At 43.9% G+C, this 27,478-nt stretch overlaps 1 protein-coding gene across 1 annotated transcript in view; it reads left to right on the forward strand.

The window, feature by feature from the left end:
- Window positions 1-27,478, forward strand: part of LOC121276708 (isocitrate dehydrogenase [NADP], mitochondrial-like) — a 76,217-nt gene that overhangs the window by 17,673 nt on the left and 31,066 nt on the right. Inside the window, exons 2-6 of the mRNA XM_041185255.1 lie at window positions 1,636-1,727; window positions 4,202-4,367; window positions 13,809-13,969; window positions 17,079-17,222; window positions 19,148-19,284. Coding sequence (XP_041041189.1) covers window positions 1,636-1,727; window positions 4,202-4,367; window positions 13,809-13,969; window positions 17,079-17,222; window positions 19,148-19,284 — 700 coding nt within the window. The remainder of the gene's footprint in view (window positions 1-1,635; window positions 1,728-4,201; window positions 4,368-13,808; window positions 13,970-17,078; window positions 17,223-19,147; window positions 19,285-27,478) is intronic.

Here is a 27,478-nt window from a genome sequence, read left to right on the forward strand (position 1 = left end):
AAGGCAAACTCATCAACCTCCTGGAATCTGACTCGTATGAATATTCCAGCCAAGCCAACATAAAGGACTAGCAGATGAGACGTCTACCCCAGCCAACACTGGACAAAGGCAGAGATTTTTGGGAGTCCTCATCTCCAATGTTGTGCTAATAGCTCTACAGTTAACTGCTCAAAATAGAATGGGTTTTAATGAGCAGGCCTCAAAATACACCATTAGCTGAGTAACTTAACCCAAAACCATCCTGTCACATGACTGTGACTTGAGCTGTTTGAATTGCTTTTAATTTTACAACCTTCAGATTCCAATTTTTGTCACTGTTTAACCCCAGAAGAAAACTGGATTCTAGGATAGCAGCCTGCCTCTGTCTGCTATCTTCCATCAACCAAGCAGCAGCAGAACCAGAGCTCTATCCAGGTTTAAATTGCCTGGCGCTGTTCTACACTGTTTCTACTGGGATGTCTGAACTTCTCTACCAGTGCCTACTACAAGACTAATTCATCTCTACGCGTGCTTCCTATTGTTGAATTCAGCGCCACTGGAAAAGTAGACTACCCTACATCAGCTTCAGCCTGCTAACCTCGCTGAAAGGAATACACCATTGGACTTTTGATTCTGGATTCACGTGAAACAATAATTCTTATTTTGTTTGTGGTCTTTGTCCTGTGCATCTTTCTTTCCCTTATCCCTCTTTTATTGTGTGAATGTACTGGGGTTACATTGCGACACCCATTCCCCGCATTTTGAGTGTGTGTAAAATAAACTCATCCTCTGATTCTACCCTATCTTGAGTTTGCTGTAAGTTTATTAATAAGAGGATTGGATCACCCCAAAACTGAGGGGCTGGGGAAAATATGCCACCAGTTATAAAAGGGGAAATCAAATATCAAAAAAACCCTGAAACAAAAACAGAAAATGCTGGAAAAACTCAGCAGATCTGACAGCATCTGTGGAGAGAGAAACAGAGTTGATGTTTTGAGTCCGTATGACCCTTACTCAGAAGAAGGTCTCCACAGATGCTGTCAGACCTGCTGAATTTTTCCAGCATTTTCTGTTTTTTTTTCAGGTTTCCAGCATCCGCAGTATTTTGCTTTTATCAAAAAAAAACCTTTCTGTTTACAGGCAGGTGGTGAGAGGAGAAATCAGGGCTGTTTAACTTAAACCTCCCTCCTGTCCGTAACAAATTGGATGGAGTAACTTTAGAATAAAAAGCTTTCCTTATTGTGGCTGTTTCATTGGGCTGGATTTTATTGGGAAAGTCTTTCATCTTAAGTCCATAACCTTGGTTTGTAAAGTTATGTATTTAACCTCACTCTGCTAGCCTTGTGTGACAAATCTTCTTAAGATGACAGCAAAGGATTGAAACTCTGGCTCTTGAACGAGCTGATTCTAACATTCTGAATGGCCAATACCTTCCTAATTATAGGGCTGTGAAATAGATCGCTGTGCCATTCATTCATATACTCTTCTGTTCCCCTCGCCCCACCAAATGTGTGCACATGATTCTATATATACACATCCAAGCGTTCCAGTCTGCATGTGTATATATATTTATATATATATACACAGGTTTTCCTTCCTTTGATATTAAAGATTTCTGTAGATGATTGAAAGATGTCTCTTTTTATTTCCCTGCAGATGACAAAAAACGAATCAAAGCAGAAAATCCTATAGTAGAAATGGATGGAGATGAAATGACCAGAGTGATATGGACCTTCATTAAAGAAAAGGTCTTTTATGTTCTGTGGCATGCTCCTTCTCAATAAGATGATTTGTTTCTGATTTCAAAAAGCACTTAATATTGCATCTGATTATTTCTGGAAGTTTAAAAAAAATTGCTGAGAATCAATAATTATAATAAAATAAAGTAGGAAATCAGCAGGAACTCTGCTACTAAAATAACAATGCTTTTTCAACACTAAATCATTTCTTTTTAGTGTAGTTGATGGGCATTGTAATGAACCTACATATCCAATCAGTGCCTCTCTCTGTTAAAGTGCCCAGTTAACCAGCTGTTGACTCGGTGATTTCTCTACCCAGGACTAATGTTGTCAACCATTTGCTAATCTGATGTTGCTCAAATTATCAAAGTAAACTCAAGTCTTTTTTAAAAGAACACCAAAAGCAAGTAATGGCACATGTTACAATGTCTGAGCATACAGAGATTTGTTATTATTTCACAATACATATATTCACAAACATGACATAAAGAATATCCTCAATGGTTTGAAGCATAATGGTACTAAACCATACAGACCTGAAATTCTAGGGGAAAAAAACCCAGAAAATGTTAGAAATACTCAGCATGTCTGGTAGCATCTGTGGCGAGAGAAGTAGGGTCAACTTTTGAGGTCAAGGGCCTTTCTTCAGAACTGGGAGTCTTGGGTTTGATTACTGGTCCAGCCTGAATTAACCGTTGTGTGCTACAATTTGCCTAATTGTCTCCTGGATTAGGGAGGCGGGGAATCATTCAAAATGTTGATCTTCCAAAGTTAATGAAAGCTTTAAAGTACAGGGTGTCAGCTTTTAGCGGTGTTACATTTTGTATCAATTTTAATTGTCTTTGTGCAAATATCTAATCTGTGAACAATGGCATGTACCTTTCTTTACTGACAGTAACACACAAGCAGGACAGTGAATCATTGTAGTATTGACTCTACTCTGACCCTATTAAAGAAAGTATATTTGAGTTTTTAATTTAAGAATCTGAACTTCCATTTTTTTCTACTCTATTCCTCTTCATCTCCTGAGGGAGTACAGACTCTTGCAAAAGGAAGCAAGAGCAGGGAAGGGGAGAGGGCAACCTGCTCTCAAAGCTCTATTTTAGACTAGTAATTCCAAATAGTTTCTCATCTTGACCTAGTTACCAGAGGCTAGCACTGAGGTAGTCAACTTAGAATTCTTCCGTTTTGTGCTGGGCTATCCCATCGTAGAATGAAGAGAAAAAAATTGCAGGGCTACCGGAAAAAGAGGGGTGTGTGAGATTAGCCTACTTGCTCTTCCCGAGAGCTGACACGGACATGATGGGCTGACTAGTCTCTTTCTGTGCTGTAACAATTCTATGATTCTATAAAATGAGTGAAATCGGTCATTTCACAAGGCACCGGGAGAAACTTTCATTCCATCTGCTTGGTCCTAGAAATTGGCTGAGTTCTGGGTGTGAATGAGTAGACTTCGCTGCTCATCTCAGGGCCATCCAGGACAAGGAGACTGCATATGATCAGGTTGATCATGAGCTAGCCTTCAGGAGGATCATTGATTTTGGGTGCTAAGAAGTGTTTCTGACAATGGCTGACAACATGCCTTTGATCTTGTCAGTATTGAGCTGTGGCAGGTTGCCCATCCCTAATTGCCCTTGAGCTGAGTGGCGTGCTAGGCCATTTTAGAGGACAGGCAGTTAAGTGTCAGCCACATTGCTGTGTATCTGGAGTCACATGCAGGCCAGACCAGGTCAGGATGGCAGATTTTCTTCCCTAAAGGAAACTTTAGGACGCTAGTGAATCAGATGGGTTTTTATGATAATCAATGATAGCCTTATGGTCACCACTACTGAAACTAGCTTTTATAGTCCTGATTTATTAATTGAATTTAAATTCCACCAACTGCTGACTCTGTGTCCCTGGGGCATTAGTTTGGGCCTCTGGATTACTAGTCCAGTGACATTACCACCACACCACCTGCAATAATGGGCAGAATCTTTTGTTTGGCATGCGGGACGCTGACATGTAAAATGAAGTGCGGTGACGTCAGGAGAGCGCAGGCCCTGACTCTCCCTCCTCCCCCCACCTGCACAGGCAGCGCTGAGTGCATGTCACGCTGGGCGGGCCTTAATTGGCTCGCCCACGTAAAATGATGGCACACAGCCGATAGTGGGTGGCGAGCCTGCCCCTGCCCGCTCCTGCTAAGCACACACCCCACACCCCCCCACCCCCCCGCCACGACAGGGAGAAAATTCTCCCCAATGTAGTTCTTTCAGAGAAACAGCTGGCAGATGGCATTTTTAATATAAGGCTTATTTTAATCATCGGATATTACATCAAACAAAGCAATATATATATTCTTGTGTGTCAGAGTAATGACAGCACTATTTTCTTTGAAAACCTGTTCTGTGTATCATTACCAAGGCATATGTAGCAGCCAGTGTGGCTTGTGGACATGCCTCTTGTCACAGTGTACTGATGTTGATCTGTTGTTTATCTTGCAGCTTATTCTACCCAATGTTGATATAGAGTTGAAATATTTTGATCTTGGTCTTCCAAATCGAGATAAAACAGCTGACCGGGTGACCATTGAGTCTGCATTAGCAACACAAAAATATGGAGTTGCAGTGAAATGTGCCACCATTACACCAGATGAAGCCCGTGTCAAAGGTATATGACTGAAGCAAATTCATTTCAAAAATAATTGCTATCCAGGTGGTTACACAGCCAGAATTAATAGCCCACCAAAGTGTTTACTGTCAAAATTCAAAGAAGCACGTTCAGTCTTTCTGTTTTAATGTCAGAGCTCATTTCCCCGTTTGTGTGAAATCGATAAATAGCAGCTGTGTGAGTGCTTGTCTTTCCAATCACAGGTGCCCTGTTGTGCATGTTTTTATCTCGTGAAGGGGTGCTTGCATGTATTTGTGTGCATGCATAGATGTGTCTGTTTTGGTGCCCCATGAATGCAGTAGCTGATGGTGTAACCAACTGGTTTGCTGTTGCACAAGTTACTGTCGAAACTTTGGTTTCAGATTTTGTGCACTAATGAAAGGATTTGGTATTTATACTATGCAGCACTGAGTTCCATGTCTCTGAACAATTGCTGGGCAAGGGGAAGACGTATACATTATGCAGAATGTGCATATTTATTGTAATCTAGTTTGAATTGATTTGACAAAAAGGTATTTTTTTCATGAGCAGTTATTTATTTTGACATTCCAAGGGAAGAAATATTTGTCTTTGATCCAGGTTACAAGCAGAATCTAAAATCTGATGGGTTCCTGTGATGGCTCAGTGATTAGCTGAACCTGAAGCATACAGCCGAAGAAAGCCTGGGTTCCCATTCTCCCTTTAAACTGAGTTAGCGGATCTGGTTGCGAAAGCAGCAGGAGCTCTGGGATTGATCTCCTCATTTGCGGGCCTGGCCAGTCAAAATTAATGTGGGTACCTACTACTCATCACTATCCAATGAGCACTGCTGGAATGTGCATGTATGCTGAGGTGAGATCAAGCTTAGTATTGATGTCCTTGAGGGGAAATAACTTGCTGTCACTCACATAAATAATGAGCACTTGGGTGATGTCTCAGAGGGTGGCTGATGCTTGTAGACCCAAAACCCAGTAAGAGTCAGACCTTCAGGAATGGAGGGAATCAAGACCCTTTTTAATTTTCTTAGTGAGTTTTGACTTCAGTTAAGGAGCATTTATGAGGAAAGTTACCATTTTGACTAAAGATGTTTTATCAATACATAAGAGTAGGAAGATAACTAAGGAAAGAGTAGGTACCATAAAAGATCAAAAAAGGAACCTATATGTGGTGGCGGAGGTTGTGGGTATGGTTCTATATGAATATTTTGCATCTATATTCACAAAACAGGGGGCAATGCAGATATTGTAGTTAAGGAGGAGGAGCGTGAAGTATTGGATGTGATAAACATTGGGAGAGAGGAAGTATTAAGGGGATTAGCATCCTTGAAAGTGAATACATCACCAAGGCTGGATGACGTGTATCCCAGGTTGTTAAAAGAAGTCAGGGAGGAATCTGCAGAGGGTCTGACCATCACTTTCCAATCCTTACTGGATGCAGGTGAGGCGCCAGAGAATTGGAGGTCTGCTAACATTTTACCTTGGTTTAAAAAGGTAGTGAGCGATCGACCGACCGAATAACTACAGGCCAGTCTGTCTGACCTCGGTAATGGGCAAATTATTGGAATCAATTTAGAAGGGCACTTAGAAGGGCATGGATTAATCAAGGACAGTCAGCATAGATTTGTTAAGGGAAGGCTGAATCTGACTAATTTAATTGAATTTTTTGAGGAAGTAACAAGGAGCATTGAAGAGGGTAGTGCAGTTGATGTGGTCTACATGGATTTTAGCAAGGCTTTTCACATGTTCCCACATGTCAGGCTGGTTAAAAAAATTAAAGTTCCTGGGATCCAAGGGAATGTAGCAAGCTGGACATGAAATTGGCACAGTGGCAGAGAACAAAGGGTAATTGATGATGGGTGTTTTTGTGACTTGAAAGCTGTTTCCTGCGGGGCTCCACAGGGTTTATTACTAGGTCCCCTGCTTTTTGTGGTATATATTAATGATTTGGATATAAATGTAAGGGGAATGACCAAGAAGTTCGCGGATGACACAGAAATTGGCCACATGGTTGATAGCGAGGAGGATTGCAGTAGACTGCAGGAAAATATCAATGCACTGGTCAAGTGAGCAGAAATGTGGCCAATGGAATTCAACCCAGAGAAGTGTCAGGTGATGGATTTGGTGAGCTCAAACATGGCAAAGGATTACACAATAAATGGGAGGATACTGAGGGATGTAGAGGAATTGTGGGACTTTGGAGTGTGTCCACGGATCCCTGAAGATAGCAGGACAGATTGATAAGGTAGTTAAGAAGGCATCCTTTCATTTATTAGTTGAAGCATAGAATATAAGAACAGGGAGATTATGCTGAAACAGTGGTTGGGATTTTCCCATCTGCGCTCTAAGTGTGGTGATAGGCAGGAAAGTGGCAATTTCCCGCCAGGCGAATTAGCGGGGTCTCATGCCATATTGACTGCTTCCTGCCTCATTGATTATGCAACAGTAGGAAACACATTGGATCGTGGGCAGGCGGTCTCTGATTTGCCAACCCTGCCATGACCTCAGCTGTTCTGTGCTTCGGGTGTCATCCAGCTGCATTTTCTCCTCAAGAAGTCAGCCAGAGGCCCTTGGGCACCCATGGGGTGGGGATTGGGATCAGCTGGACACCCTGGGGTCATCCATCCAGGTGAGTCTAGGATTGTTCAGTTGATCCAAATCCCCCCTTCTTGTGACCCCATCAATTCTAGCTCCACAGGCCGAGGAGGGTTCACCTGCCCCACAGCAGGAGACTCAAAGCAGGCAGGGGCTCTCAAAGTCTCAGCCCTTCAGAGGACACCCACCAAAGTCATCATGGACAACAGGGCGAAGCAGTCAGCAGGCTTCTCCCACCTCTGTTGTGGATGTCAGGATACACCAAGACATAGCGACAGGGTTAGGAAAATGATTAACTAATAGGAGCACGACGGTGGCACAATTGTGAACCACATGTACATAATTTTCACCAATATAAATAGAATCGTATCCATTTCACATCTCCTCTTGTGTATACCTCCTCTTTATGATGAGCTGTGTTGTTGTCCACCATGGTCTCTCACCCCACTTATTGCACATGTCACTATAATGTGCCTCTGGTCGATGTTGTCAACTTCCATATCCCCACAGTGTGAGTCTGCTCTCAGATCATTTCGAACATCATGGATGCCTCATCCTTAATGTCAAGCCTGCTTGTGTAAGGAACCTTGTTCAAATGTTTGGCTAGGTCATGTCATGTTCATTCTTGGCTACTTAAGATTGAGGCTGAGGTGTTTAGCCATCACATCTGCATTATTGAAAGGTGAAGGTCTCATGTCCACAGAGAGATGTGTAAATGCATGGAGAAGGGTCACATATCCTAGAACTCCATTCACTGACTGTCATCCAGCAGGATCTCCAATCTCTGAGCCCTTACTCCGAGCTCATGTGCGCTCCTGTCTGCCTTGCACATTGCCGACTCTCCAAGTATACATCTACTAAGCTCAGCAATAAGTGTGAGCACCTACCCATCTTAAAATGTTGGAACTCTGCCCCTTGAAGCCACATTATTGTGCTGCTGCTACACACTACAACCTCGAGCCTTTCTTACCTTCTAGTTGTCTGTGTTGCAGCCACAAGACTCGCGTCACAATGTAAGGATGCAGCGCTATGCCGTATGTTCTGCATAGCAGGCCTTCGCTGAGATCAGTGATGATAAATCCAAATGGCAATGTGTTGCGGTCAATGGAAGCTTTGAGCATGGTTTGGAAGCGCATAAGGTAGCTTTAGACAATGTTAAGGGCAGCAGTGGAATAGGAGCGAGGATGTAGTGAAGCTGAAGAATGCTCTTTATTATCAAAGAAGTGTTAGCTTGAGGGCTTCATGGTATCTTCACATTTTACAGTTGGCAAGGGCCAGGGCTGGCAATGAGGGCAGGCTGTCTGTTTGAACTTTGTGATCCTCAGGTGGTCCAAATCCATGGAAAGGTCAGGATGAATGCACACCGGCATTCCTAATTCCGAGTTCCAGATGTCAATGTGATAGAGGAGAAGGTGACACGGAGGAATAGGTGATGTCAAAATGAGAGTTAGACCTGTGTAACATCTTCGAGTGCCTTGGCCCAAGTTTGACCTTTTAGTTTCACTATCGAGGTGACACAGAATGCGTTGTATTGTTGGTGCAAATGGATCTCCATGAGGAGCTTTGTCAGATAGAAGGCAGACAGCTGCGAGTCCACTGAGGATTGCGGAACAGCTCCTGCCTCTACTAGGCTGCCGTGGCAACTGGGATGCTGCAGAGATGCTAGAAGAGGCTGTGCTTTCTGATGTATGGTGCTGGAACACCCTTCTCCAGGTTGGAACTCATCTCAACAAGGGCACGTTTCTGAGGCTTCATCATCCTTTGAAGGATCAAGACAATGGTTAGCCAAATGTGTAAGTGCTCACTGTCAGATTGAAGTGCATGGTTGAAATGAGAGGAAGAGGAATGCTGGTGTTTGTGTGGGCCCGTGAGAGAAGGCACTTGTCCAGGAGAATGCTCACTACAACTCGTCATCCTCCTCATGGAATCTGGTGGCTATGACAGCCTCATGTGTGCATCTACCTCACCTGGCCCATGCTATGGCCTCTTCCCCTGCAGCCTTGGCTCCCTCAAACTCATCGCCCTCACCCCCTTGGACGTTCTCCTCATCGGAGGAGGGGTGCAGTTCCTCCATGTTGGTGTTTTTTTACATTAATTCATCAGATATGGCTAAGCCAGCATTTATTGCTCATCCCTAATTGCCCTTGAGAAGCTAGTGGTGAGCTGTCTTCTTAAACTACTGCAGTCTACATGGTGTAAGCATCTGGCAAGTCCTCCCCCATTTGCATCGCCAGGTTGCGCAGTATACAGCAAGCCATGATGATCCACAAGACTCTCTGGGGAATGTACTGAAGTGCCCCACCAGACCTGACAGGGCATTGGAATTGCATCTTCAAGATGCCAATGCTCTGCTCCACCAATGTTCGGATAGCGATATGAGCATCGTTGTGCCTTCTCACAGCAGGATTATGTGGTCGCTGCATGGGCGTCATCAGCCACATCCTTTGTCACCGAGGAGCCAACCCTGGATTCTGTATGGTCCATCGAAGGTGTCAGGGATCTCCAGTCTACTCAAGATGTATGATATGTGGCGGCTTCCTGGGTAACTCGCGCAAACCTGCATGGTTTGTTTCTTGTGGTCACTGACCAGCTGCACATTGAGTGAGTAGAAGCCTTTTCCTGTTGGTGTATTGGAGTGCCTGTTGCCAAGGAGCTTTTATAGCCACATCAGTGCAGTCAATAGCACCCTACACCTGTGGGAACCCAGGATCGCAGCAAAGCCTGGCGCTCTGGCGTGCTAGCTCTCCTGATCTCTGGTGAAGTGCACGTAATTGTGGGCCTTGGCAAATAGGGCGTCTGTCACCTCATGTATGCAATTGTGCATCGAAGCTTGAGAGATCCCGCAGAGATCCCCAGTAGAGCCCTGGAAAGAGCCACTCACGTAGATGTTAAAAAGCAGGCTGACTTTCAGAGCCACTGGCAGTGGATGTCCTCCCAGTCCCCGTGGCGTCTTCTGGAGAGTGTGGCAAATATGAGTCACCAGGTCCCTGGACTTGCGGAGGCGTTGGCGACACTGTCTCTTGCCGCTGTCTCTTGTCTGTTGATAAGACATGTATATTCCGGACACCCCCGGTCTTGAGAGCTGCCTAGGCTCGACGTTTCTTTTAGCCTCATCCTTTGCCTCAGGAGGACGGGCCCTGCTGCCCCTTGCTAATGAGGGTGTAGCTGCTCCTTTTGGCGAGCCTGGCACTGCCGTCACAATCTTCTCCACCTTCTCTCCTGCCTGTATGTGATTGTATAGGCAGCAGTAAACCCAGCCTCTGTCTTCCTGAATTTCTCCTTTCTGCAGCATCAGTGAGAAAAAAAATGAGTCAGCATGAGTCTTCAAAGGTCCTATTTCTGATTTCTGTAGGTTACTTGTGTGTGACTGTGATTCAAGGAGGTGACCTATTTGCCACTGAAATCCTGGCTAGCACAAGGAATGTTTCAAGCTGCACCTTCCCCACCACTACTCTCAATGCCCCCTGCCCCGTCTCCACATCCTTTACATGACTGACTGCTATGAGATTGCTTTGGCCAAGTACTGGGATCCTCAATCACTGCACTGTTACACTACACTCTTTGTAATATTCATGAGGCCTAATGTTCATTGAGGAACTGAGATTATTTGAGATTGGTGGGGGGTGTGGGAGCTGAGACTTCTCATCTGTGAGCCTGCCAGTGCCAAGACCGTGAGCTCCTTCTTTAAAGACACATCTGCAGTTTGTTTAGCCACCAAAATGCATTAGACCTTGTTATCACTATGGGCAATTGGCACGCTTGGCACAAGGAGTTAAAGCAAGGAGCTCGATTAGTGCCATAACTTGTCATTAATCTTGCATGAATGTGCCTCATTGCTTTACTCTCCTGATTCCCTACATCGTCATTGAAAAGTTCCTAACATGTCTCAGCTGTGCATCTCTCCTCATTTGGGAATACACAGTTCAGTTGGGTGCCTGTAGTAATATGTTCTGGGAGGCTTCTTAGTCAAACAAAACACATTTTATTTATACGAGAGCTTCTGTGGCTGCTTGTATACAGCCAGCCCCTCATACAGCCGTCTTTTTCCTAGGAAACTCCTCCCTAGAATTTATCTCCCTGTGCTAGCCACACATTGATTGAATAAATCACATGACCCCTACTCAGTTGAACTGGTGTTAAAGTGACAGTCATCACAGTGCCCCTTTTTAATCAGCCCCCCAGTGTAGAGCACCAGTCCTCCAAATGGCCCTCTGAGCCCTCAGCAGTTCAGTTATTCTCAGTTTAATTTTGTACTGCACTATTGCTTCAGATTGCAAGATGGTAGTGCTGAGGGCTCACTCCCAGACTAGCTTGGACGTTTCCTTGTGTGACTGTGGTAATCCCACCCATTGTGCTGGAGGATTATAATGTTCAGATTCCCTCTCTCTCCAATAATTCTCAGGCCTACCCCTCCAATGTTTCATGCCATTTTGATTGCGGAGGATATCTCTGTGCATCCCCCCGAATTGTTTGAGGTAGATGTGCCTATGCCCCATTTGAGCATTACCTTTTTCCATCTTGAGGCATATCGATCAGTGAGATACTGAACCACACCACCAACCACCCCCCCCCACGCCCATGAAACCCTCAAATGGCCCTACACTATCTTTTAACCTCCTACAACCTTCGCTGACTGTGAGTGTGCCGTCTGCGGCCCATTATTAAGTCAGAAACCCACCAAACCAAAGTGCACAATATGCTGGCCATGACTGACACTGTTCTAAGACAAGGACAATGTTTACAAGGTCAGCAATGTAAACTGAAGTGCTTCTTCATTCTGCCATCCTCCCATGCTGGCCTCAACTCACTCATGTCCCTCTCTAAGACACTTCCCCATTTTGGCTTTGACGACACTTCCAACTCACACCCCCCCTCCTAATCATGTGTCAGAGTGTGACCTTCGCCACTCTTTCCCTCCCCCAGTTGAGGCCTTGTCCTGCGGCCCCTTCCCTTGCCTCTGTCCACTTTCACCCCTCCCCCGTTCGAGGCCTTAGCCTGCAGCACATTACAAGCCACCCCACCTTACCGCTGGTCTGGTAGGTAGGGCCTTGCCTGTCAAAACCCCCTAAAAGTGATGTGGTGCTGCCTGCAAAGCCTGGTGCAGAGTACAAGGTGCCACGAACGCTGTGCGATGCAAGGTATATGAACAAACTTCAAAGTCATGAGCGAAGTGCACGTTGCTTATATCAAGTTGTGAAACACACCAGTCTGATTGGGTGCTGATCTGCTCTTTTGATCCAGTGTGGGGGTTGATTCTGGCAAGCAGCCTTTATGATAAGTATGCATGATATTTAAATATATTAAAATTAGGTTCCCAACATGGCGTGGTGGAAAATGCACACCTTCATTGAAGTCAGGGGTAGATGATTGCAGCCTGTTTTCCTGCCAACATAAAACCAAATTTTTTTTGCTCTCGTGATATTTTACACCCCCGCCTGCCATGACACCCGCCGGAGACCAGAGTGGAAAATCCCGGCCTGTATAAGACATTAGTTAGGCCACAACTTGAGTACAGCATTCAGTCCTGGTCACATCATTACAGAAAGGATATAATTGCATTAGAGAGGGTACAGAGATTTACAACGATGTTGTCAGGGCTGGAAGATTTCAGCCATGAGGAAAGATTGGATAGGCTGGGTTTGTTCTCCTTGGAACAAGGAGGCTGGGCGAGATTTGACTGAGATGTACATAAATATGTGGGGCCTGGATAGAGTGCATGGGAAGGGCCTATTTATTTTAGCAGAGAAGTCAGTGACTAGGGGGCGTAGATTTAATGTGATAATAGAAAGATTAGAGGGCAGGTGAGGTAAAAATATTGCCTAAAAGGATAGTAGAGGCAGAAACCCTCAACTCATTTAAAAGATACCTGGACATGCACCTCAGGCGGCGTAAATGTTTAAATGTAAGTATTTTCGTACATTGTGATTTGTTTTGTGCCAAAGATCTTTCTTCAAAAGCAATTTAAACAGATGGCAAATGGAGATTGATGCAAGCGAGTAATCAATGGGACAAAATTAGGGGGAGATGAGCAATGAGAGAACAAAAAGTCAGATATTGAGAGAACATAAAGGTAACAATTGGAGCCAAAAAGAATTGGAGCAGCTGATATGTGAAGACAAGATTTTTAAAAAATAATTTGGTTAAGCTGACTGTAATGGGGCTCATCTGTTCTCACAAGTCTGTATGTGGATGGACTATCATTTTGGATTAGATATTCTGTCTGTCTGTGATGTTTAAATTTAAACTGTCAGTAGAATAACAGACAACTCCAAGCACTTCCCACGGTACATATGATCAGCATTGCTGCAAGAGGATTTTTAAAATATTAAGAATCTATTTGTAAGTGGTATAATGTGATCAGTTTCACTTTAGAACTAAATTACTTTAAATTGGCGATTCAGTTTTTGACTGTCTTTGAAGATTTTCTATAATGTGATCCAGTTTACTAGTGATTCTTGCCAACAGTGATCAGTGTATAAAGGGAATACTAGTCAGTTCATTTCAAGTTGGTAGAAAGTACCTGACATTAGTACCAATCATTTAAAAAGAATGATAGCAGCTTCACTGCTTTAAAATGGTTGAAAAATATCTATTCTTTCATTATATGCTGTAAAACTAATGTGCTGCATCCTCCGTGACAGTAATCTTAAATTATTTTCTATATCAAACTGCCACCTGGTGGTGCTGGTGAACTTACTGTTAACTAGTGCATGTGAAGGTCCGACTGATCCAGGAGCAGGGAATCTACCGTCTGTGAATGTTTGACTCTTTCTAATAATAATTGCTCTCCTAACACAGTCTTAGCAGAACATTCGATCTAGTTTATTGCAAAGTAAACGCTGACAAAAGCCCCATTGATCATTTTTTTCAGAATTTGGGCTGAAAAAGATGTGGAAAAGCCCAAATGGAACTATCCGAAATATTTTAGGTGGCACTGTTTTTCGAGATCCAATTATTTGCAAAAACATCCCACGACTTGTTCCTGGTTGGGTGAAACCAATTACAATAGGACGACATGCATATGGAGATCAGGTATTGATAAGATTTAGTGCCTTATTGTAAAGAAGTTGTTTTACAGTTGAAGATCAGTTTGTGTACTGTTTATAGTTAAAGCAACTCAGTGCATTCAACATTTGTCTTTGCACGAGTCTAGCCACCATGGTTTATACTGCAGAGCAGTTTCATAAGCCAGACGGTAAAATAAGGCTGATACTTCAGTGTAGTACAGAGGGAGTGCTGTATTGTTGGAGTTGTTCCCTTTTGGATAAGACATAAAATAAAGGCCCTAGCTGCCGACTAGGCAGAGGCATGGTCGCAGAAAAGAGCAGGGGAGTTCTCCAACCATCTCTTCAATATCTATCCCTCAACTAGCTCCACCAAGAGAGAGTAACTGCTAATTCACCTCATTTGTTGTTTGTAGGATCTTACTGTGTGCAGATTAGCAATTATATTTACTAAAGAACAACATGACTACACTTCAGAAGTGATACGTTGGCTTTGAAGAGCTTTGAAATGTCCTGAGGATGTTAAATATGCTGCATAAATGCAACAACTGTTTGTTTATAATAAATACATTCAGCTTATAATAGATAATTTTGGAAATCAAAGCTGGTGTAACTAAAGCTGGTGAGGCTACTGGATTGCCGTAAAAACCCAACTATTTCACTAGTGATTTATAGGGAAGGAAACTGGTCATCCTTAATAAAAACAGAAAAGCAACATACTGCGTATGCTGGAATTCTGAAATTAAAACATAAAATGCTGGAAATAACCTATCACTCGGGCTGCATCTGTGGAGAGAGAAACAGTTAACATTTTTGGTCAGTGGTCTTTGGGGTGAGGCCCTGAGGCCTAGCAGTTATGATACAGCTGGGCCGATGTCCCAGTAAACAGAGACGGATCTTTCCGTCTGCCAGCCTCACCATCCACCCACCTCCATTGCTGCCTCGGGCCTGCCGATGCAAAACCAGGGCAGCAGGGCCTCCTTAATGGAGATGGGTTTGTAGGGGGCGGGAACTTTCCTTTACTCCCTATACTAGTCTCCTTGACACAAATCCGGCCATTGTCAAGAAAAAGCAGTAGTGATTGATGTGGGATGGGATATGAGCAGCAGGGGTTTGGTGAACTAAAAATTGCAAAGGTTTCAGGAAAGGAGCCTGACAAGGAGAGCAATGAAATAATTGTGTCTGATCATGAAAAAGCAAGGAAAGCTGGCTTCAGGAGCAGGTGCTTTCAGCTCAGAGAGAGGCAGGGACGGGCAGATAAGAGGTGCGGATAAGCAGCCTTTGCAATGGAAAGGATATGGAATTAAAGATTTTCAACCAAAAAGGTCGATTTTTGAAAGGATGTGAGCAGAAACCGAAAATTGGATCCCATTTTTCACTATAAACAAAAAGTTGGATGTTTTAACACAAGATAATATTGCTATCTCTAGCATTTCTTAATTTAACAACATATAGATTTTCATGGTTGAGGTGAGTAGCAGGAGTTGGGAAAATTCCCAGCTCAGCCTGCCCTACTTGGGAGAAAGTGCCAGGAAATATGGGATTTTCACTGGAGGGGGTGGGGTGGAGGGATGTGCAGGGGTGGGAGGGGGGGTGGGGCGGGGTAGGGGGCTGGTGTGGGCTGCAGTTGGGTCAATCAAAAGAGTTTGGAGGCAGCAACAGGGGCTGCTAGGTACTGAAGTGGGATGTTTAAAAGGCCTGCCTCTGCTGTGGGACTTTGTCCCAGTTATAATTAAACAAGTAAGACCATCTAGCACTCACCTCTCACCCTCCCTCCACTCCCCCTATGGTGTCTTATGCCCACATGCCAAGCTATGGCACTTACATACCCATTTACCCACTATGTACTGTATGGAAGCAATGAATCATATAGTGACAATCATATGTGTAACAAAAGCTTTAAAATAACAGTCATTCATTGATACCTTTCCACTTTCCTTTTTACCCCAGGGCAATAGAAGTGTCAATCATCCAGGCCCTTGTGTAAATAAACATTGTGCAATTGACAGAAGAGATCAAAGAGCCAGACCTATTAAGCAATGTTTTCCCTGGGGCTCAGGTGTTTCAACAGTCTAACGGATTTCTAGACTGTCAGCCAAGAATGCATAATTAGGCTTGGCTGAGAGCCCAGACACCCATTAGAGTTAAAGGGTCTGGATGATTGACTCTTCTATTGGCTGGCAGTAAAAAGGAGCTTTTTTTAAAGAAATTTAAAGTTATCAATGACTGGTTTATTTTATAAAGTCTTTCTTACACTTCCTGTTGTCACTATAGGGTTCTATGTAGTGTACAGAGCGTGAATGAGCATGGAAATGCCATAGCTTGGCATGGGAGACAGGAGGGTCTGAAGAGGGTGGGGCACACCTTGGCATGTGGGACATGAGAGACCACAGGGGCAGGTGGGGGACATACCGTGGCATGGGGGGTGGGGTGGGCATGAGGAGGACCTTTTGAACTTATTTTTTTAAAGGTTCCCTCAGGCAGACTATGGCTCCCGACACCTCTCCGAGGTACTGTGACTCTTTAAAATGCTGGCCTGGGCCCATGAAAATTGCTCGCAATGGAGCTGGCCAAGTTAGGAATGCAGGGTGCAAGGCTGGCAACCCAAACCAATGCGCACCCTTAAAAGGCATTCCTGAAAATTGTAAACCCTGGGAATAGGGTCAGGAATCCCAAAATCCAGTCCTGGCCGCCGTTTTCACCCTTCCATGGAGCCTCCATGAAAATTCAGCCCTGTGTGTTGCTCCATATGAGTTTGATTAAAGGGATTTTGTTGTCTACAAAGAACATTGCATTTTATAACAAAAATGAGCCTATTTTGTTCTCATTTAAAAACATAATACACAAGGTGCTATATTGGACCTGAATTTCCCTATTACTCTGGGGTTTTCTGTTCAGAAACAAAACTGGTCAACCATCAGTTTATAAGCAACACCAGATAGTAGTAGAGAATCCCACCAATTAGACACAGCAACAATGAATAACTGAGGAAACCAAGGACTTGTATATGCGTTTAAATTAATCTGAGTTGGGTCAAAAAGGAGTCAAGAATAGAACATTAAATTGAAATGTCTTTTTTGCTTTGTCGTCTATTTACTTTGTGAATCTCTAATGCGTAACAACTACTTGCATTCCAGTATCGAGCCATAGATTTTGTCATGGACCAACCGGGTAATTTTAAACTTGTCTTCGTACCCAAGGATGGGAGTAAGTCCCTGGAATGGAATGTGTTTGATTTCCCTGGTGGAGGGGTGGGAATGGGAATGTTCAACACAGATGAGGTAAGACACCTGTGGCTGCCTTAATTTAGTTTTGTTTAGGTTTATCCATCCACCCTGGGCTCAACAGTAACATTTTGTTGAGTATTTATTGATATTTGAGAACATTTACCAAACCTGCGCGCTGTAATTTCTGTGTTTTACCATACATGTTCAAAGTATTTTCCTTTAGTTTGTGTTGTGTAGTATAATCTTGTTGTAATCACAAAACTAGGATATATTTTTGCTCTTCTCGATGTTGTCAGCCATGGAAATGGTACATTTTACTCTTGTTCTCCCAGTTAAATATTGAAGAAAGCTTTTTTGAAGTACCACTACGCTGTTGTTAACAGTATAATCAACAATCTGCACATAAAATACTATTACATATATATTTTTGATTTTACAAGAATGTACGGCTAGTTGGCGCAATGGGTTATCCCGTATCCTTCCTTTACTTCTTGAATTTGGGATCACATCCAGTCCAATGAAATGGAAATAAAGTCTCCTCCCCCAAACAGCAGCACAGTTTCCATGAGGAATAGGATCTGTACTGTCTTTAGCTACTCTAAGAACCCAATTACAAGCCCCCTGCACAGGGCTACTCATAATTTGACGCATATTACTCCAGAAGGATGATGGTGTGGAAAATAAGCCTGTTCACATCAGTGAAATAGTGGGTGTTTCTCTGAGGCAAGCAATTAGACATCATTGGAGGGGAGTAGAGGGAGCATTACTTTGTACCTGGGTCACGGTTTATATGACACAGGAATGCCTGATGCTGATGCGGGATGCCACAATTTAACTGCATTGATATCCCCATCAAGGTGAGCACAAAAACTCATCTAAAAAATAAGTAAATGACCTTTCTACACTTCTGCATTCTTCACATTTTGAATGTGAGAGGTCTGAGCAAACGGGACTGGCTCAAATGGACTTTGTTTCCTATAAAGCACATAACACGCTGAACATTGTAACATATTCACTGTCATGTCACTAAGACTGGGCTTTTAATACAGTAGGGTGAGGCTCAAATCAGTTGGTTAGGAGTGCAATTGCATAATTACACTTACTAGTGTAGCATATGCTACACTTCATTAAGATTTTTAAATGCCATTTGACCTCTTTATTCATTACGGTGAAACATCAAGGGTGGAATTTAATGCTTTCCCAGAGGCTGGCTGACAAATGGGGGAGCCCACATTATCAGGCGGGAAGGAGCAGCTAAAGACCACACCGCCTTCCAGACTCTTCTCAATTAAATTCAGGGAGGAAAGAGTCTAGGATAGCCTACCTGCAGGTCAATTGCATCCCTTAAATGGCACTTAAGGGACTCATCTCTGTCGCAGGTATTCTACCACTGACAGGTGAGGGTGATGCCATGTAGGCAATCTGCCAGGTAAACCCTGGTGAAGCCCGTACCCATTGGAGATACCCACCGGCAGCAATGCTGAACCTCCCCTACTCTTTAACCTGAACCCCTCCCTGACTGGCGTTGTCAATCTCACCTCACTGACCTTCACTCCAGGCCCCAGTGCCGATCCTGCAGCCTTGGCTTCCTGCAATGCTGGCAGTGGCAACTGCTCCCAGTGGTGCTGCTGGCATTGGAGAGCTGCTGGCCTCTGATTGGGATATCTGCTGTCTGCCCTGAGCATGACAAGGACCCCGGACTGATTGGTGCTAAATCGAGGTGGGTGGGGGGTGGGGTGGGAGCCGGGCTAGGGAAGTGGTCTGGAATAGCCACAGCACGGTTGCCATCAGCTTTCTAGCCAGTGGATGGGCCCACTGTTGTGACCATTAAATTCCACCCCCAGTATTAGTTTGAAGCCCATGGGAGACTCAACGTGGAACATTGGACCACTATTACTGACCTTGTATATTTTTTTCCAGAAGATTTTAATGATCTCACACTGAATAGTTTTTGACCTGTTCTTTTTTCTAATACATAGTCTATTACAGGATTTGCACACAGCTGCTTCCAGTATGCCCTAGCTAAGAAATGGCCCCTTTATATGAGTACCAAAAACACCATTATGAAGGCTTATGATGGACGGTTTAAGGACATATTCCAGGATATTTTTGAGCTGTAAGTTTTCCTTTTTCATCATGATGAATTAAAACTTGTGCTGCAATCTAGCTAGTTAAATGCAAGTTGTTGGACATAGTTTAGACTAGCTATGGAAAAGAGCAAGGAGCAATCCAGAGGCTCGCTTGAATTTGAACAAAAAGCTTGGCAGTTAACTGTTTCCTGCAACAATCCTCATGGCAACGCCTTTACCAATCAGTCCACTTTCCAACCAATCAGCACTCTGTTCCCTTTACTGTTGGTATTTTTTTGTGAGTTGTCCTGATGAGTTCAAGACAAAAAGCTTCGACAGTGTGTCTCTCTTTTCAGCAATACTCAAGTTCTGTACTACCAAACAACTAAATGTGGATTAATTAAGAAAACTAGCATGGATCTGTAAAAGGCAAATTATCTTTAACTAACTTAATTGAGTTTTTGATGATCTAACAGTGGGGTTGATGAGGGTAATGCAGTTCGTGTGTATATGAACTTCCAAAAAGCATTTGATAGAGCACTATGTAACAGGCTTGCCAGCAAAGTTGAAGCCCATGGAATGAAAAGGATAGTAGCAACATGGGTGTAAGATGCTGTCAGACCTGCTGAGTTTTTCCAGGTATTTTTATTTTTGTTTTGGGTGTAAAGTTGGCTGAGTGACAGGAAACAGGGAGTAGCAGTAAACAGTTATAAAAACAAAAAAACTGCGGATGCTGGAAATCCAAAACAAAAACAGAATTACCTGGAAAAACTCAGCAAGTCTGGCAGCATCGGCGGAGAAGAAAAGAGTTGACGTTTCGAGTCCTCATGACCCTTTGACAGAACTTGAGTGAGTCCAAGAAAGAGTTGAAATATAAGCTGGTTTAAGGTGTGTGGAGGGGGAGAGAGAGAGAGAGAGAGAAGTGGAGGGGGTTGGTGTGGTTGTAGGGACAAACAAGCAGTGATAGAAGCAGATCATCAAAAGATGTCACAAACGACAGAACAAAAGAACACATAGGTGTTAAAGTTGGTGATATTATCTAAACGACGGTGCTAATTAAGAATGGATGGTAAGGGCACTCAAGGGATAGCTCTAGTGGGGGTGGGGGAGTATAAAAGATTTTAAAATATTTAAAAATAATGGAAATAGGTGGGAAAAGAAAAATCTATATAATTTATTGGAAAAAAACAAAAGGAAGGGGGAAACAGAAAGGGGGTGGGGATGGGGGAGGGAGCTCAAGACCTAAAGTTGTTGAATTCAATATTCAGTCTGGAAGGCTGTAAAGTGCCTAGTCGGAAGATGAGGTGTTGTTCCTCCAGTTTGCGTTGGGCTTCACTGGAACAATGCAGCAAGCCAAGGACAGACATGTGGGCAAGAGAGCAGGGTGGAGTATTAAAATGGCAAGCGACAGGGAGATTTGGGTCATTCTTGCGGACAGACCGCAGGTGTTCTGCAAAGCGGTCGCCCAGTTTACGTTTGGTCTCTCCAATGTAGAGCAGACCACATTGGGAGCAACGAATGCAGTAGACTAAGTTGGGGGAAATGCAAGTGAAATGCTGCTTCACTTGAAAGGAGTGTTTGGGTCCTTGGACGGTGAGGAGAGAGGAAGTGAAGGGGCAGGTGTTGCATCTTTTGCGTGGGCATGGGATGGTGCCATAGGAGGGGTTTGAGGAGCAGGGGGTGATGGAGGAGTGGACCAGGGTGTCCCGAAGGGAACGATCCCTACGGAATGCCGACAGGGGGGTGAAGGGAAGATATGTTTGGTGGTGGCATCATGCTGGAGTTGGCGGAAATGGCGGAGGATGATCCTTTGAATGCGGAGGCTGGTGGGGTGATAAGTGAGGACAAGGGGGACCATATCATGTTTCTGGGAGGGAGGAGAAGGCGTGAGGGCGGATGCGCGGGAGATGGGCCGGACACGGTTGAAGGCCCTGTCAACGACCGTGGGTGGAAAACCTCGGTTAAGGAAGAAGGAGGACATGTCAGAGGAACTGTTTTTGAAGGTAGCATCATTGTTTGTCCCTACAACCACACCAACCCCCTCCACTTCTCTCTCTCTCTCTCTCTCTCTCTCTCTCTCTCTCCCCCCCACACACACACACACAGCTTAAACCAGCTTATATTTCAACTCTTTCTTGGACTCACTCAAGTTCTGTCGAAGGGTCATGAGGACTCGAAACATCAACTCTTTTCTTCTCCACCGATGCTGCCAGACCTGCTGAGTTTTTCCAGGTAATTCTGTTTTTGTTTTAGCAGTAAACAGTTGTTTTTCAGACTGGAGGAAGGTATACAGTGGGGTTCCCCAGAGGTCAGAGAGAACTACTGCTTTTCTTGATCTATATTAATGACCGAGACTTGATGTGCAGGGCACAATTTCAAAATTTGGGGATGGCACAGAACTTGCAAGTATTGTGAACTCTGAGGAGGATAATGATAGACTTCATTAGGACATAGTCAGGCTGCTGGTATGGGCGAATGCGTAGTGAATGCAGAGAACTGTGAAGTGATACATTGTTGGTACGAAGAGCAAGGAGAGTGCACAGATCATTGAAGATGCAAGGGCAGGCTGAGGAAGTGATTGATAATGTATGCGGTATCCTAGACTTTATAATTAGAGGTATAGAATACAAAAACAAGGAAGTTATGGTGGACCTTTAGACAACGCTGGTTGAGCCTCAACTGGAGTATTGTGGTCCAATTTTGGACAACGCTTTAGGAAGGATATGAAGGTATTTAAGCAGGTGCAGAAAACATTTATGAGAGTGGTTCCAGGAGTGAGGGACTTCAGTTAGGTGGATAGATTGGAAAGCTGGAGCTGTTCTCCTTGGGGGAGGAAAGGTTGAGAGAAGATTTGAAAGAGGTGACCAAAAATCATGAGGGTCTGGATAGATTAGATAGAAAGAAATTGTCCTCATTGGTGATAGGGTTGAAAACCAGAAGACATCGATTTAAGGTGAATGGCAAGAATCAAAGGTGACATGAGGAAAGCTTTTTTACACAGCGGGAAGTTGGGATCTTGAGTGACGTAGGGAGATTTAATCATGGCTTTCAAAAGGGAATTGGATAATTATCTGAAGAGAAACAAAAAGTAGGTCTGTGGAGAAAGGATGGAGGAATGGGGACTCAGTGAGTTTCTCTTACAGAGAACCAGCACGAACATGATAGTCAAAAGGCCCTTTTCTGTGCTGTTACCATTTTATGATCTATGATGTAGCCAGAGTGGACCTGAACAACAGGTTTCCTTCCTCAGTGGACGTTATTGAACAAGTTGGATTTTAAGGCAAATCCAGCAGCTTCATGGTCACTTTTACTGATAACAGCTTTTTATTTTAAGATTTATTTTGTTCAAAAATGAAGTCAAATTTGCAGAATGCTGTAGGATTTTAAGGTTTTGTTTTTATTCTTTCACAGGACACGGGCATCACTGGCTAGGCCAACATTTATTCCCCATCCCTAATTGTTGTTGAGCAGCCTTCATGAACAGCTGAAGTCCACCAGCTATAGATACACTCATAGGACTGTTAGGAAGGGAGTTCCAGGATTTTGACCCAGTGACAGTGGAGAAAAGGCGATATAGTCCCAAGTCAGGAAGGTCCATGGCTTGAAGGGGAACTTGCAGTTGATGGTGTTCCCATGCATCTGCTGCCCTTGTCTTTCTAGGTGCTAAAGCTTATGGGTTTGGAAAGTGCTATCAAAGGAGCCTTGGTGATTTGCTGCAGTGCATCTCGTAGATGCTGCATACTGCTGCCACTGTGGTGGAGGGAGTGAATGTTTAATTATTGGGTGTCAATCAAGCAAGCTGTTTTGTCCAGGATTTTGCCAAGTTTCTTGACTGTTGTTGGGGCTACACTCATCCAGGCAAGTGGAGAGTATTCCTTCACACACCTGACTTGTGCCTTATAGATGGTGGATATGCTTTGTGGAGTCAGAAGGAATTCTGCAGAATTCCCAGCCTCTGACCTCTTGTAGTCATAGTATATGGCTAGTCCAGTTAAATTCCTGGGCAGTCACTCTCACCTCACCTCGGTAGTTCAGCTCTTTTGTCCATGTTTGGAACAAGACTGTAATGAGGTCAGGAGCTGAGTGGCCCTGGTGGAACCCAAACTGAGCAACAGTGTGCAGAGCTATTTCTTTATAAATTGTTTTTTTATTCATTCATGGGTTGTGGGCTTCGCTGGCTGGACCAGTATTTATTGCCCATCCCTAGTTGCCCTTGAGAAAGTGGTGGTGAGCTGCCTTAATTGCACTGTCATCAACACCTTCCATCACTTAGGAGTAGACTGATGGGGTGGCAATTGGCTGGATTGGATTTGTCTTGCTTTTTGTGGACACGGCATAGCTGGACAATTTTCCATATTGTTGGGTAGATGGCAGTGTTGCAGTTGTACTGGTACAGCTTGGCTAGAGGCGCGGTTAGTTCTGGAGTATTACTCTTCAGTGCTACTGTTGGAATTTTGTCAGGGTTCGTAACCTTTGCTATATTTGCGTTCTCATAGATCATCAACACAGTAACAAAAGCACCAAAACCAGCATGCCCTTGGCATATCCCTGGCAAAGGTGGCACCACAGCCAAAGGCTGTAAGTCGATTCAAGAATTTTTATCTATTTTCTAAATATATTAATTCCTCCCTCCCTTGTATTTCTTACCGTTACAGCCAATTCAGTTAATGCATTGCACATTGTATTATTATACTGTGGTTTTACTCTCCAAATCATTTAGGTAATCCCTGTTTGTGCTTCAATAAACATACAGAGATTATTTTGAAATTCATCCTTCAGTGTTGTTCGTGAACTCTATACAGTGCCCTGTTCCTCCATTTGTTCTGACAGCAGTTCTGAATTGTACAAGCTTCATTAGTTTCTGTCTGGCAGACACCCCTCCACACCTATTATTCTGTTTAATTTCTCTATTACTATTTTGTCTCTCTTTATTTATCTTTCTTTTTCTCCTCTTTCTTTTTCTTTCTTGTACAGTCTTGATCTCCTCTCACCACTTCCTCCCTTACCAGCATCTGTCATTGAGACCCAATCATCACCAGGATTCATCAGTGCCAAGACTCCAGACTCCTGATTCCAAATTGATAGGAGTTTACTCAGCTGACTTTGGGAAAACAACATATTCATAGAAAAAGGAAACAGATTGGAGGATTTGGCAGATGAATCGCAAATGGCATTTGGTGTTGATCAGAAGATATATCTGTTATTAAAATTGATAAAATGGATTGCAGAATGAGAGAGGCATTAAACTCATTGCCAGAATAACCCGGGTGAATATGAATATGGAGATAAAAACAGAAAATGCTGCCAATACTCAGCAGGTCCTGTGGAGAGAGAAACTAAAGGCCTGTAGGGTCACAATCCCAGTGTCTGGATCGGGAACCCAGAAATGGCTGTGGCAGGTCATCACCGGCAATCTTCCCAAAGGCAGCCAATTAAGAAGCCGCCTCCGGGTGCTCCGTCCAATTAAGGACGGCAGGCAAACCAAAGAAGTTGGAAGCCCAATCAGAGGCCCCACAGTGATGTCCGGCCAGGAGAGATGGGCACCACGAGGGCCCCTCAAAATTGAGTTACCTGCCAGCACCAACCTCTGCTGTCAGGAAGATCCTGACAGGGCCATCAACTTTCCCCCAGTTGGCTCATTAATGAGCCTATTGGATAACTGCCACTGCCACATGGGTAGCCTTGCCACGTTGACCCTGCATCCAGCAAGATTGCTTAGACTTTGTATGCATCTGTTTTTAATTTCTCTGATGGCAAGCCAAGTTCAGTGGGGCAAGGCTTATTTGGAATTGCTAAAATGCTTTAGTCTACAGGAGCCTTATGTACAAAGCTAAGTTTTAACCAGATTTGTTTTGTTCAATTGATATATCATCCCTTTATATTAATATTAAAATGATTAAGATGGTACACTACTCCATTTCAGTTTTCTTGACTGAGAATCATAGACATACAGATGAGAACTATTCAGCCCATCGTGCCTGTGCTGACTCTGAAAGAGCTATCCACTCCCTTGCGCTTTCCCAAGGCATTTTTTCCTTTTCAAGTATTTAACCTTATGAAAGCTCCTATTGAATTTGCTTCCACCATGCTTGTGCATTCCAGATCATTACTCATTGCTTCAAAAAAATCTCATCTCCCCTCTGGATTTTTTCCAATTACCTTCAATCTCTGTCTTCCAGTTACCAACTCTCCTCCCAGGGGAAATAGTTTCTCCCCATATACTATTTCAAACCTCCTATTAACCTTCCCCTTAATTCTCTAAGGAAAAGAATCCCAGCTTCTATAGTCTTTCCATATAACGCCAGTACCTCATTCCATCAGAAACACACTTGGGAATTTTCAGATGACACTAAGTTGTGGCGGCAATAGTCAGTACTGAGGAGAACTACAACAAATTACAAGAATAAATCACCCCAATCTTGCAGAATAGGCATTTGATTGACAAATGAATTTCAACACAGGTAAGTGTGAGATTTTACCTTTCGGTAAGAAAACTAAGAGAGGCACATATTATTTGGAAAATAAAACCTAAATGGGGTATTTTAGCAAATTGTACAATAACTGAAATCACTAAAAGTAGCAATGCAGGTTAAAAAGCAAATTAAGCACTAGGTTTTATTTCTAGAGGGATCAACTTAAAAAGCAGAGAAGTTATGCTAAACCTATATTGAACCTTGGTTAGACACATTTAGAGGACAGTGTGCACTTCCGCTGGCCATATTGTACAAAGGACATGGAGGCACTGGAGAGGGTGCAAAAAATTTACAAGGGTGATACCAGAACTGTGAGATAATACCCATCAGGAAAGGATGAACAAGCTTGGGTCTTTTCTCTTGAAAAGAGAAGGTAGATGGGTGACCTAATAGAGTTCTTAAATTTATGAAAGGTTTTGATAGATGCAGAGGGTGGGTGGAATTTAATGCCATCCCTCGTGGTGTTGGGGAGGGCATTTAATGAGGCCGAGGGTGTAGGGTGGGGACCCAGCCATCTTCCCATGCCCCCTTGATTAAGTCTGTGGTAGGAAGGCCATCATCCCATTGCCACTGGTATAAACCCAGGAGCGGGTGGGGGCTCGCCAAGCGGGGAGCACAAGGAAACCTCTACCGTGTTGCTTGCCTGCATTCGTGGGGGGGAGAGTGGTGTATATATTATTCAAAGGCACTCAGTGCCTGATCGAGGGCCCTGGCTTCAGGAAAGGGTGCCTGCTGAGAGCCATCCCACTTCTTCTGTTGCTGCCATCCTAACTCTTCCTCCCCTGAAACCCCCACACCTTGAATCCGCTCCCACCATCACTTACCTGTGTGGCCTGGGTCTATCCATGATCCTAGGCTTCTGTAGGTATCATTCTGGCAGCAGCAACCGCCTCCATGGTAGCGCTTCTGTTCAGTAAAACTGCAGGCCTCTGATTGGCCCACAGTTCTCGGCGGCTGGGACTTCTGTCCACGGGGTCTTTGAATCTCGCCTCTGGCCTGTTAAATATCTGAATGACACCTAATTCAGCGGGCCTTCCCCAAAAGAGGCAACACGGGGCTGTTGCTCACTCTCCAGCCTTTAAATGTCACCCAGTGTTTCTACTCAAAGGATCATAGTTGTGGGGAAGAGCAAAACTGGAGGCCATCAATATAAGATCGTCACCGAGTAATTAAATAGGGAATTCCAAAAGCAACTTCTTTGCCCAGATAGTGGTGAGAATATGGAACTCACTGTCACAGAGAGTGGTTGAGTCGAATAGTATAGATGCATTTAGGTGGAAACTATATAAGCATATGAGGGAGGAGGGGAAAGAGGGATGTGCTAATAGGGTTGGTAAAGGAGGGGAGGAGGCTCTTCTAAACACAGGGTGACCAACTGTTCCATATTTTAAGGGATTGTCCCATATTTTGAATGTCTCATATTTCTAGGACAGCCTGTAGCTGACTGATTCTGGGAGCACCCTAGGTGAGATTGAGTGATTTCAGCAGGATTACAAGTGAGTGAGTCACCCAGCGGAGAGATGATAATGTTATGATTCAATGAGATAAATTATGAGTTTTACTAGATTGTGCCCCCACCCCGACTATTATGGTGTGGAGACCCCCTCTCCCCATCATGGTCACCAGGAACCCAGCACCCGAGTCCCATGGTCAAAATGCCCTTTGTTATTTCAAGTGTTGGTCACCCTGCAAAAATGCCACCTTGGATTTGGTCGCGCCAAAAAACCTATTTACATGTTGTATATTCAATGTAATCTCCAGTGCCATT

This window comes from Carcharodon carcharias, chromosome 4, assembly GCF_017639515.1.
Source record: "Carcharodon carcharias isolate sCarCar2 chromosome 4, sCarCar2.pri, whole genome shotgun sequence".
NCBI lineage: Eukaryota > Metazoa > Chordata > Chondrichthyes > Lamniformes > Lamnidae > Carcharodon > Carcharodon carcharias.